Here is a 13073-nt window from a genome sequence, read left to right as displayed (position 1 = left end):
ATATTAAAAAGCAAAGACATTATTTTGCTAACAAAGGTCTGTCTAGGCAAAGCTATGGTTTTCCAGTGGTCATGTATGGATGTGAGATTTGGACTGTAAAGAAAGCTGAGCACTGAACGATTGACGCTTTTGCATTGTGGTGTTGGAGAAGACTCTTGAGAGTCCTTGGATTGCAAGGAGGTCAAACCAGTCAATCCTAAAGGAAATCAGTCCTGAATATTCATTGGAAGAACTGATGCTGAAGCTCCAATACTTTGGCCACCTGATGTGAAGAACTGATTCATTGGTAAAGTCCTTGATGCTGGGAAAGATTGAAGGCAGGAAGAGAATGGGACGACAGAGGATGAGATGATTGGATGGCATTGCCGACTGATGGACATGAGTTTGAGTAAGCTCCAGGAGCTGGTGATGGACAGGGAAGCCTGGCGTGGTGCAGTCCATGGGGTCGCAAAGAGTTGGGCACGACTGAGTGACTGGACTGAACTGAACCGAGTATTGCATATTTTATTATTATTTGTGAACTTTGTGCTATACATCCATTACCTCAACAAAATTTATGATATCTACATATGTTTATATATACATATATATATGTATATATATATTCCAGGAATAGGCTGGAAAGACCACATTGAAATTACACAAGAAATGTAATTGTTGGAGACTAAAAATAGACTAGTTGCTTATTAATCCTGCAGAATTGGACATGATTAAGACAGAAGTGAGAAAAAAAGCAACACAGGTTAGGATCCTGTTATATAAGCAGTACGGAGAAAGAGGTCAGACTTTTGAGAAACTGCTATGAGGAATTTGGATAAAGAAGATCTTTAGCGTAGTTTGCTATGGAATATAACATAATTCCTCTTTGAATTTAGTAAAATTTACATCGTTTTCATCTTTTTAGATACTTGTGGTTCTTTTGAATACCTAAACTCTGATAGGCATGAAGCAGTTGAGTTCTATATAATTAGATCACATAGCATTTTGGTAATATAGGTATTATTTGAAGGCAATATTGGTTCACTGTGAACAAATAATGCCAAACTTACTTTGATTCCCCTTAGGATAGGGTAGCTGCACAAATATGTCTTGAGAACAACAAGAAAAGAAACAACAAGACTATTATTACTACTATTAATTATCATTTTTATATTTTTGGCAGCTATTCTACATTCTTTAGATGACATTGATTCGTTTACTTAATCATCGCAACAAACAAATGAAGCAGATACAAATAACTTAATATCATCATTTTACAAATCAGGAAATAGACCCAGATGGGGAGAGACTTGCTCCAAAGCACACAGGTAGCAAAATCTAGTGGGATTAGAATCCAGGCAGCTTACCCCTGAGGGCCACACTATAATGCTACAAAACCACCAAGCATTACTACAGTAGCATAAAATCCTCTTGTTTTTGGTTTGTAAAGGGCATTGATGTATATCAGAAGATGGTTCTCTGTCCAGGTGTTGGAAAGTTGCCTTATTTGATTTTATTGACTGGTTTCATAAAAGCATTTCTTGAACATCTGTTTGTTTAACAGGGGAGATGCAAATGAATAAAATATGACTTCATGTTTGAGGAGCTTGAAGTCCCAGACACTTGCTTTTGTTGTATACCTGTGGCGGATTCATTTTGATATATGGCAAAACCAATACAATATCGTGAAGTTAAAAACTAAAATAAAAAAAAATCCATTTCTTGAATGAAGTCAAGAGGCAAAGCAAGTATGTCCCCAAACTGGCACAGGATTTTAAAAGAATTCAAATTCAAAAAACTGCTAACAGTTTCCACTACTAATATTCTTAAACTAATCATTGTCACCAGGATAAGCTTTAAGGTTTGCATATTCAAACCAAGTACAGGACTGGGGAAAAAAAATCTGCTTTCGTGTCTGCTTCTATGTAACATAAGTAGATGTTTTAGCATCAATCTCAGGACTAAAGTGTTATTGCCATTTGCAATGTGCTCTTAGGTCATAGTGATAGAAATAACATGCCCAGAATGAGAGCTTTTCTTTTTCTTTTCCCCTTGGTGCTCTGCAGTGGTCAACCACCTTGGCAATATTCTTTTCAGTCCGGGCTGTAACATTTTAAGAGGAACATTGAAAAATGTGACTGGGACACATGGAAAGGGTAACTAAACCAAGTCATATGAAGAATGATTGAAGGGATTGAGGATGTTTAGCCTGGACATGGAAGAGTCACGGAGTACAGAGGATCAGATTCCAAAATATTTGGAGCATTGTCTTGTGGAAGAAGCAGTGAACTTCTGAGCAGCTCCAAAAGTAAAACTAGTACAAACCACCTGAAGGTTATCTTAGGTTAGCAAAATAAAGCTGAAAGGGTTGAGCTACTAAAAAAAACAGATTGGACTTCCATAGGCTGGAGACTCTGGAGAGTGCTGTAAGGAGGGAGGCTTGGGGAGGGGGCGCTGTTGAACAGCATCATGTTGAAAGCATCTTCCAAAATTAAAAACACATGATTTATAATGATACAAACAGTTCCCTAGGGAACATATAGGAAGACCATATATTACACAAATAAGTGAAAATTACACAATTAATCTACAAGTAATAATTATTCTTCCTAGAAGCAAAAGAAGCAGTGATGTTTAGGTCATAGAAAGAGAAGAAATAAGGGGCCTGTGCAATTGCCTTTGTGCATCAAAAGTCCAGGAACAGTGGGCATAAGTCCTGGGATATCTACTCCACTCCACGGAGAACAGGGTTTCTTTAGATATAAAGAAGTGAACAGAGAAGAAATACAGTTCACCCTGGATGCAACTTTAAATCCTTCAGCACAATGCCTGCTGCTGCTGCTGCTGCTAAGTCCCTTCAGTCGCAATGCCTAGCAGTCATAAAAAAGCAAACACAAGTCAGCAAAGCCTTTCCAGAGATGATAAACAGAAACAGAACAAATTTCTCTCATCTACATAAAAGCTACATCCACGTGCTACCTCTGCTAAGAGATAAGGGCAAAAACTCTGGCACACGGATCTTCAGGTAATTTACAAAAGCCAAGTTAACCTAACTGGCAAGCAGACACTTAAAGATGGAGTATTTAAAGACAGTCCCATCAAGGCCAGAAGACCGATGGGACCTGGTAGAAGAGACTGTTCTAGGCTTATCAAATATAGGAAAAGAAAATAGATTGATATTGCAATCTAGACGAAGCCCAGTGGAGAGTCAAGAGGAGTTAAGGAGTTTCATCAGCTTTGCGTAGCTGATGAAAGCCCCTGACTGAGTGAGTGAGTGAAGTCGCTCAGTCGTGTCAGACTCTTTGCGACCCCGTGGACTGTAGCCTACCAGGCTTCTCCATCCATGGGATTCTCCAGGCAAGAACACTGGAGTGGGTTGCCATTTCCTTCTCCAAGGCATCTTCCCGACCCAGGGATCGAACCCGGGCCTCCCTCATTGGAGGCAGATGCTTTAACCTCTGAGCCACCAGAGAAGCCCCTGATAAAATCCCAACCACATTTGGCTATTTATTAAAAGTTGCTTCTTCCCTACTAACCAACCAGCTTCCACGAGTCTCAAGCATTCTTTCTGACTTATTTCATTAACATTTCCTTCTTTTTCTGGAGTGGATAGAGCCCCAGGGAATCTCTCTCTCTTTCTCTCCTCCCCTCTTGCCCCCAACCAGTGGGGCATTGAATGAGAGCCAGAGTGTTGTCTGCGTAAAGAAAAATCGCAAAACCACAAATTGCAGAAAATCGTTACTGCCAAAAATCGAAAGGAACACACAATATCACCAGGCCTCTTAAAAAGCAATTGTGCATTTTACAGGCCTCTGGATAATTCAGGTTTGTTTGGCAACTTTCTCATCCATACCACCCAGAAGACAGTTCTCCCACCAGAGGCAGTGGTCCTAAAGAGTACGTGTAATTGAAAAGAAACAAAATATGTGGGTACAAGTCTTTCCAGGGGTACGTTATGGCTCCATATAGTTCTTTTTCTTCTATTGTGAAATATTGATTTTAAGACCTAAAGTTTGCTCCCCTGGGACTTCCACAGAAAAACAGCAAAAAAAAAAAAAAAAAAAAAAAAGTGCCTCCGATAATTAATAAGAATCCTTTGAAGATAGAAAGCATTTTTAGATGATAAAATCTTTCTGAAATGTTATGCTGTTATCACAACCACCCTTAGACGGAGGTAAGAAAATGTTTTTCTTCCCTGTTCATTCTCCACCCAGCCATAATACGGATACTTAGAAATTGAGAGGTTAACTAAAATTCTCAAAAATCATACCATTTCTGAGAGAGTGATCCGGGAATCAGACATGCACCTTCTTGTTCTTTCTCCTGAGCTCCGTTCACCACCTGCCCTTTTGCTGCAGTGAGCACCCCTTCCTGACTTGCGTAAGGCTGCCCTCCCTCCCCCACAGTGGGCCTGGGGTTTTACTAGGCGCATATACATTCCCAGGACCTTTACTTGCAAAGCCTCCTGCCAGTCACTGGGGATGGAAGCCTTGTTTGAATGGAGTGCTGATTAGGTGGTTCTCCATTTGTATTGACTGTATAATACCATCATCATTAGGACACAAGGCCAACTCCAGAGGGGCCTATTGAGTCTGGCTGCCAAAATGAACCCCAGTCACAATAGCCTGATGATTTGAACGCGTTTCCATGACTCCACAGGTCAGACCAACTTTGAGCCAGTTGCTCTGAGATGATGTGGAAAGGTACATAGATGGTATAAAATTCTAGTGCAAGTTTGCTAAGAATTAATAAACTAGGTCACCAAGCACTTTGTATGTCTTTGAGAAAAAAATGTAAAAATAAAATGATCATAAATTACCCAAAGTGACATAACTAGATTTCCGCCCCCCACCCTCAATCTAGGTGTTTTCAGCTGAAATTTTGATCAAGAGATCTTGAGCTAACAGTCATATATGTGTTTGCTGCTGCTGCTAAGTCACTTCAGTCGTGTCCGACTCTGTGTGACCCCATAGATGGCAGCCTATCAGGTTCCCCCGTCCCTGGGATTCACCGGAGTGGGTTGCCATTGCCTTCTCCAATATATGTGTTTATAGTTGCATATTTGCATATAATGACTTAAAATGCTGCTTTAAATTGCCCTTCACTTAATTTTTACCATGAACATATATCAACCATGTTTTAGTATTTAACATTAAATTATTTAAAAGCAGTGTAAATGTAATAACCAGACTCTGTATGAAAAAGATCTGCCAAATACGAATATTCAGGGAAGAAACACAGGTGGTGTTTCCTGAATGGCATTCTATGTTCAAAGGAGAGAGTACAGTCAAAAGTTACCCTTTATACAATACTCATGATAGCACGTGAAAAGGAAGATTGCTCATAAAATCTAGAATGACTCTATTGGGAAAAGCTGCTTAAATCATGTATAGCATGAAGGTGTCTTGATAATGTAATAAATACCAAAGCAGTATAACACAGAACTTGACATTTTACAAATTCCAGTGAGTGCATAATACTTAGACATAAAATGTAAATGATTTTAAGGGTGATGTTTCTTGTGCTGACATTTAGATATTTGGGGAATAGCAGTGGGATCAATTTCTTCTAGAGAACAAACAGAAGACATCATCCAGGGAAGTCAGTAAAACCTAAGTTTTTCTTACAGTTCACCTGAGCACATCATTGCTCTCAGGGTCTGAATGATTCAAAGAGAATCTATTAGAACATGCATAATATGTAAAATTTAAGTGAGACCTCTGGATTCTCTCTGGTCCAAGATGTCTAATTAAATGCTTCAGTGACTGCTGAGATGGACCTTCCAGTAGAGATTCTGTGTGAATCAGGAGCTGGGCATTGTTGGTCTCCTACTTACTTATCCAGAGTGACAAGAAACTCACTACCACTTAAACTACTATTGAATATCGAGAGTCTTCATACTGAATCCACATTTATCCTCTGCTTTTTGAACTTGCACAATAGAGTCTAGTGTGACTGGTGGGACTTTCCTGTTTTAAGAATTTGTGATATATGTTGCAAGGTAAGGAACATTAGATGTCTTTGTTCTTAGATTCTCATAATCAAATTATTCCAGAGGCAGATGGAATGTTCATATTATCTGGCTAAAATTGTTAGATACATTTTAATTAAAAAAAAGAAAAAAATAGTCACATCCTAATTCTCAAAGGCAAAACTCTAAAATACTCAGAACTGCCAGTTCAGACCTGGTATAATTTTATTTTGTCTTTTAAAATAGAGAGGGGTTGTAATTTGGGTAGGGACGCTGAGAGTACCAAGAATAAAGAAATGTAATACTCAAGAGAGTCATTCTAGAAAGAACACCAGTCTAGAGAGTGGCTATAATGCAGCATACATAGGAAAGAATTATTAAGATAACTACAGTATTGTTAAACGGAAAACAATCTGTGACTCCAAGGGTCACCCGGACAAAGAGTAATATACCTGTGGCGGATTCATTTCGATATTTGGCAAAACTAATACAATATTGTAAAGTTTAAAAATAAAATAAAATTTAAAAAAAAAAGAAAAAAAAAGAGTAGTCAGCCATTTGCGAGAGAACTTGAATATTCAAAAGCATGCTGTCACACTCTCATAATGTCTAAAAGAATGCTGTCTAATTCTTTCCTCCTTACTTTTTTTCTAGCCTTCTTTTAGAGGTAACCTGCTCACAACCACAGCCAGGTTCAATCTGCTTCCTAAATGGTTTATAAAATGTTCCACAACATTACACAAATCAAGAGTGTGAAATATTAGATTTAAACTGCATTTGTTGAGCCAGACTTGAAAAATTCAGCAATGTGGGATGTAAAGATTAGGAGCTTTTAGGAATTAGAGCTAGAAGGAGATACATTTCAAGGAGGAAATGTACTTACATTTTACTGCAAGTGAAATGCCTGTCTTTAAGTGGTAGCCTCTGAAACAAAGAGAGAAAAAACTGTGTTAAAAAAAATGCAGAGTGACCAATTACAAGTGAAGAGGGCATTGAATTGCCTCCAAAGGTGCAGCCTTCGAATATGTTTTCTCGTTTGAAAAAATGAGAAGCTTAGAGATGAAACCATTTTTTCTTGGGAAACTCTTCTTGGAGGCACAGGGACCTGCAGTCCACAAAGAAAGCACGTGAGTCAATGGTGATGCCTCACTGCACGCTCAGCTCCCTGTCCGGAGCATCCTCCAATTTTGAGATCCCTTGATGCTCACTTGTCTCCCAGGTCTGATCCTGGTGAGAGGAGATATGGAGTCTGGTTGCACAGGCTGCTGGCTCAGTTCATCACCCTCTTGCTCCTGGTTCGTACTCACTGCATACCCTGTTCTAGAAGGACCAGGTCCGACCCTTTGTTCCATTAACTGAGACTCCTCCTGAAAATTACGATTTTCTCAATTCATGCTTATTGGGATAAGTGGACAAGTTTTCTTTTCCAAGAAAACTTTTCCAAGTCTTCTGGGGGCAGGGGAAGGTTGAAATAAATGCCAAGTTTCTCTTCGTTCAAGACAGCAGTGAAAAAAGAGGGACAATTAGACTGTGCCCATGCTTGGAGGGAGTCTGCTGGGTGTGCCGGCAATTTGTTCAAGGTGGCAGCCCACCAGACAATTCACTTCCAAATCCATTTTTAAAAAATCCATTGTGGCTATATCCAAAAGGGTATTTTTCAGGGTGGTAGGTTTATTGAGAATGGCAGGTAAGTCACCATGATTGATGTGAAGTGTTTGGGTTGTGAGGTTCAAATGATCCCAGTCATCTCCCAGCCTGAGCAGTCAAGTCACAATGTCCTCAGCCTGACAAAAAGATCATGTCACTCGTCACGCCACCCACATGGATCTGGATGAGTCAGATGAGTCACCTCGGTGAGCAATATTTTTCCAGCCTCTGCCATTTTTAGTAATAGCGTGACTTTGGCAAATTGACTCAATGCTTTGGGATGGAGAGAAATAAAAATAGTGGCTATTTCAAAGAACTGATGTAACGGTTAAATAAGATAATACATGTCAGGTAGTAATATAAGGCTGGCCCATACTGAAGAGAGTGCTACCTGGTATTGTTACTGTTATTGTTATTATTACTATCAGAAGGCCAACTTGGAAAACTAACAAGTTCATGGAATTGGAGCTAGAAAGGTAGCTACAGAGACCATTTTGCTTGGGTGGGAATGTCTCCACTCTTGGCAGTCAAAACTGTACCAGTTTCCCAAATTTCTCTCCCAGATGGCCTCCCTTGAATCTTATTTTTTCCAACTGCTGAGAATGTTAATAATTTGAATTAGATCCAAATCCACATTGGAAAATCCCTAAGTATTTTAGTAAGCCACCTAATTCCTTGTTTATAATCATAGAGATGATTGGGGTTGGGGTTCCTAGATTGACAATGTACTAAATTATTGAATGGCCGGGCCCAGGAAAAAACAAAACAAAACAAGGATATTCTTCTTTCAGAGCTTTTACGTAAGGCAGGTGCATGATGCATTTTTATTGAGTTGAATTTTTTAGATGGACCCTATGGTGAGAGTCAGAAAAATGTCACATGTATCACTAACTTGAAGGAATTAGGATCACTTGCCCTGCCCCCTACATACATTCCCCTCACTCCCCTGCCACCCAGCTCTTGCCCCTCAAACAAAAAGTGTATCGAGGATTCCTCTGAAATTTTGAGCTCTTCAGTTCCTTTGAGGAAATTGTTGCTAGGAAACAGACTTAGAATGTTCTCACCTACTGAGAAAAGTTTTTACTACTGCCTCACATAACAGCTTCTTCTTTAGCTTTGAAAGTATCAGTAAAGAAAACTGTCCCTTACTTCGCCGATTCACTGGATAATAGCTCTTCATTTGGGCAACAATTTCACAGAAATATCATTGATTACTTTGAAAACTATTCAAAACCATCCTTGAGACTAACTTATGTAGCTACCTAATGTGGTAGGACCAATCGTTTTTCTTGGTGTACAAAATAAATAAAACCATTAAGAACATTGTGGTGGTGAGGTTTTACAGACCATTAAAAACCATAAAAACTTGCCTTTGCTTTTCTAAGCTTACTTCCACATTTGAAAAAGAAAACCTGAGTTCTTAAAGGAGAAAGAGAGCCCTTCACTTTAATGATTAGCTCACTTGCTAAATGTTCCTTCAGTGCCTCGTATGTGAAGGACTCTGTGGTGGGCACTAATCATACATTCCCTGCCCTCATGATAATGTGTGATTGAAGAGATAACTAAACACTTGGAAAGATCATGAGGTGACACAGTGCAAAATTACAAGGTGCTCAGTGAGGTGGGAAGGTGGTCTTTGAGGATTCAATCTAGAAAGAGAAATCAGGGAATTCTAATTGGGGAAGTGTTAGGATAATATCTGATGAAAAGTCCATATTAATGATAACAGCTAACACTGCTAGTGTGATGAGTCCGCATGCCTACAAGAGGTGCTATTGTGGCCACAGGGTAGGAGTTAAGAGAGCAAATGCGGAGAGTAGAGCACACCAGGGGAAGGGACATCATCAAGGGCACAGGCGCTGGGCAGGAGGAACTGGCTCCTTTGAGAATCAGGAGACCAGGCCACCATTTGCCTTACCCTGTATGCATCTCAGCAGAGTCCGTCCTTGCACCCCATGGGAATCTTCAGGGGGTCACGGATGGGCTCTTCTGATATCAATCCTGGATTACCTTAGTTATGGAAGTTGAACCTTTGCTCCCGCCTTGGGGAGACACAGCACACAACGTGTCTCTGCCTGTACCCAGCACAGGAACCACGCTCATAAGATGTGCAAGGACAGCAATCTACCATCCTCAGCTCATGGTAGTGCTTGGGTCTGATTCAATCGCCAGGTCCACAGGCCTGGGCCTTGTCCAAAGCACTCGGATACCATCTCCGGTCTCCTTGTTAGAAATCCAGTCTCCTATGCTCTGGTGATTACTGAGATCTGTCAACTGACAGCCCTGGAGCTCTAGGCCAAGGTGTCCAACCAAAGGATTCTCTGCATCACCTATCTCTCTCAACTTCTCCCAGTCTGCTTTTTGTGGCTGATACCATCTGGTTATGATCTGTAACTTATGATTGACACTTTTTAAGAAAATGAATGCTTATGCTGATTGAAATATTTGACTTGAGTTGTCTGCTGTTTAAAATTTTATGACAGCAAAAAAATTCATCAGTGCCAATGTCATTGTTTGAGTAATATCACACATGGAGTCAAATCAGTATACCTATTCCTCTCGGTAATATACAATGTTACTTCCTGCTAGTCCAAGATTATAAATTTTGAGATGAAGTGGCTATCACTTTTTTATTCTGAATATAGAACTAATTCTATTTTATGTTAATTTAAACTATTTGCTTATTGGCATGGTAGGAATAGGGCCTTCCCACATGGCGCAGTGGTAAAGAATTTGCCTGCCAGTGCAGAAGATGTAAGATATATGGGTTCAATCCCTGGGTTGTGAAGATCCCCTGGATAAGGAAATGGCAATCCACACCAGTATTCTTGCCTGGAAAATTCCCCTGGACAGGGGAGCCTTGTGGGCTACAGTCAATGGAGTAGCAAAGATTCAGACATGACTGAGGGACAGAGCGTGAGTGTACACACACACACACACACACACACACACTAGAATACTTGTTCTTTATCTCACTTAATCCCAGGAATGCTGGGAACCAATAGTCTTTTAAGTTACACGGGAAAATAAGAAAACCAATGCAGGTTTCATACAAGTAGAATACGCCAGTTACTGGGTAAAAATTATCATTTGTGAACGGTGGATCCTCTTCACTTCTTCATGTGCTGGGCTCTTGAGAGTTTGAGGGTCTCTGCCCACAGCTCCCACACTGAAGGTAGAGACAACAGTATTAGAGGCTGGTAGTTCAGTGTCAGATCCTCCACTGACCCCCTGTGTGACCTCTAACAGTCATTCAACCTTACGCTTGTTCAGTTTCTGACATCACATGTGTGTCCATCAGTCTTTACGTAGCTCAATGCCTTTCCTGTAACATGCGGCACCTACGTCTCTCCTAAGATTGCTGTGCTTATCAGAGGAATACGCATATAAAGCCCTTGGCAGAGACCTTGCCCATTCTAAGCACCAACATAGGGTGCTTATGACTGTCTTTACTGAGTACAAAGTGAGGAATCAGCAGACAAAGAGCTGTACTTTCTATGTGAGTCAAAAATAGTCCTTAACTGATTATAAAATATGCCACATTCAATCTCTTTTTTCTCTGACCTTGGGTCTTGATTTAACCCAAAGTGGGCTTGTCTTTAAAAAATCATAGTTGATTGGCTTTTCATGATTGTTAATAATTCTGTTAACAGTAGCTCATTTATTTATTTGCTGTAGTGTTTTATGAATTTTATAAACATTTCAAATAGCTTCTGTTATGGTATTGGGATTTCACTGTTGTTTTTTTTCCTAGTATTGACTCTGCCTTTGCTGAGATCTCAACAAACCCTTCTTCCATTGCCTTGCCAAGTTTACTTATATGTGACTTCTTGTGTTTTGATTTCTTTCTAGCTTTAAACAGTAAAAGTTTAATTAAATAAGCTATTTTCATTACAGAAATTTTGGAAAATATGAAAGAGCACCAAAATGAAAAAGTGTTCAGAACCTCCCAGATTTATTCTAAAGTATACAAAGAAGTGAATGTTCTTGTCCAACACTCCAGCCTCATTTCCCAGAGGTAAAGTTGTCAATAGTATGTGAAGGCATTATTCCAAATTGTTTTTTATGCTTATGAAAGCAAATTTACATACATAAACCTTTAGACATATACACAAATATCATTAACATTCTTTCAACAAAACAAGGTCATACTATGTAATTTTGTTAAATATGCTTTTATCTTTTAATAGTTTTTGTGGACATATATTTCAAGTCAGTATATATACATCTCCTCATTTTTTTTAGTGACTAAATAGAAACTTATTTATGTAATGCTCTAATTTATTTAACCAGTCCCATATTGATGAACATTTAGCTTGCATGTGCTTTTTAGCTACTACAATAAGCTTGCAATGAGAAAGCATTTTGAACTTCTTTTTTTAGACTCACATGCCTATACTTTAGGGTAGTTCTTAGAATTGTGAACACTTTATTGACAGGATCTTTGCAGCTTAATATTAAATGGAGGTTTTCAAGAAGATTGAATCTATTCACCCTCTACCAACAATAGGATGCATCCTCCATGTGTAACTTTCATTTTCCACTCATAATTTCCATTTCTTTGAGATTTTTTTTTCTGTATGTGATAATTCTTCCATCTGAGCTTCAAGGTACTAAATTCCTTTTTCAGCAATGTTTTTGAGTTCCAAGAACTCTTTCTTTTCCTCAGATTGCTCCTTTGTAATAACTTCTGTAGTCTCCTTAGAAATTTATATTATTTTCTTTTAGAGTTCTTCTGGCTTCTTTTTTTAAAAGGTTCCTCACAGAGAGCTACATTTTCTGATTATGTTGTTTTTACCCCTTTCAAGCTGCTAAGTTACCATTAATGCTTTGTACATTTTCTCTCCCCACTGTTACTCGTCTGGACATCCAGATCTCCTGACTCATAAGAGAGGCGGGGTCCTCAGCCCATATGCAGGGAGACTCTTGGGGTCTCCTAAATAGTAGGGAGATCTGCCAGTGGTGAGAGGTGAAGGTGGAATCTTTTCCTGGGGGATGAGCTGGTAGGCTAGGACCTCTCAGCTGAGCGGTATGGGGTCAGTCTCCATGTTCTCAGGACCCTCAAGCCAAATGCGGAGTTTAAGTGTTCTCTTCAAGTTAAATACACTTTATGTATTCTTTAGTCATGGTCTTCTCAAAAATAAAACACAAAGCAACAGCAAAAAATCTAAATATGGGTCCCAAAACAATTAAAAAACGTCTTTGAAGCCAAGCTGACATAACAGACCAAGGTAGACTCTCATCTTAAAGATAAGGGCATTAAGAAATCTTTATAAGCATGTCATTCTCAGAAAACATGTCAATAATATTATGAATTCTATTCCATGCTGGATATGGGGATATTCTGGCCAAACAATTTCATTGCACACCCTATTCAAATAGTATACATTAATTGTCAATAGCAATAAAGTAGATGGTCCTTTTGGTCAATAATGTGTTTATTAACATATACCAGATACTTAAAATGTGGCCCAGG

General features: G+C 39.2%; 1 protein-coding gene across 5 annotated transcripts in view; it reads right to left on the bottom strand.

Annotated features, from left to right (window-relative positions):
* The window catches only part of ANKFN1 (ankyrin repeat and fibronectin type III domain containing 1), a 486838-nt gene that overhangs the window by 302688 nt on the left and 171077 nt on the right, over positions 1 to 13073 (bottom strand). For all 5 annotated transcript variants that reach the window (XM_070772500.1, XM_070772498.1, XM_070772499.1 and 2 more), the window contains one exon: positions 6834 to 6874. Coding sequence is in view for 3 of the 5 variants with exons in the window: in XM_070772498.1 (XP_070628599.1) it covers positions 6834 to 6874 (41 nt within the window). In the remaining 2 variants the exon portion in view is untranslated. The remainder of the gene's footprint in view (positions 1 to 6833; positions 6875 to 13073) is intronic.

Source organism: Bos indicus, chromosome 19 (assembly GCF_029378745.1).
Source record: "Bos indicus isolate NIAB-ARS_2022 breed Sahiwal x Tharparkar chromosome 19, NIAB-ARS_B.indTharparkar_mat_pri_1.0, whole genome shotgun sequence".
Taxonomy (NCBI): domain Eukaryota; kingdom Metazoa; phylum Chordata; class Mammalia; order Artiodactyla; family Bovidae; genus Bos; species Bos indicus.
This window is presented reverse-complemented; position numbering and strand designations above follow the sequence as displayed.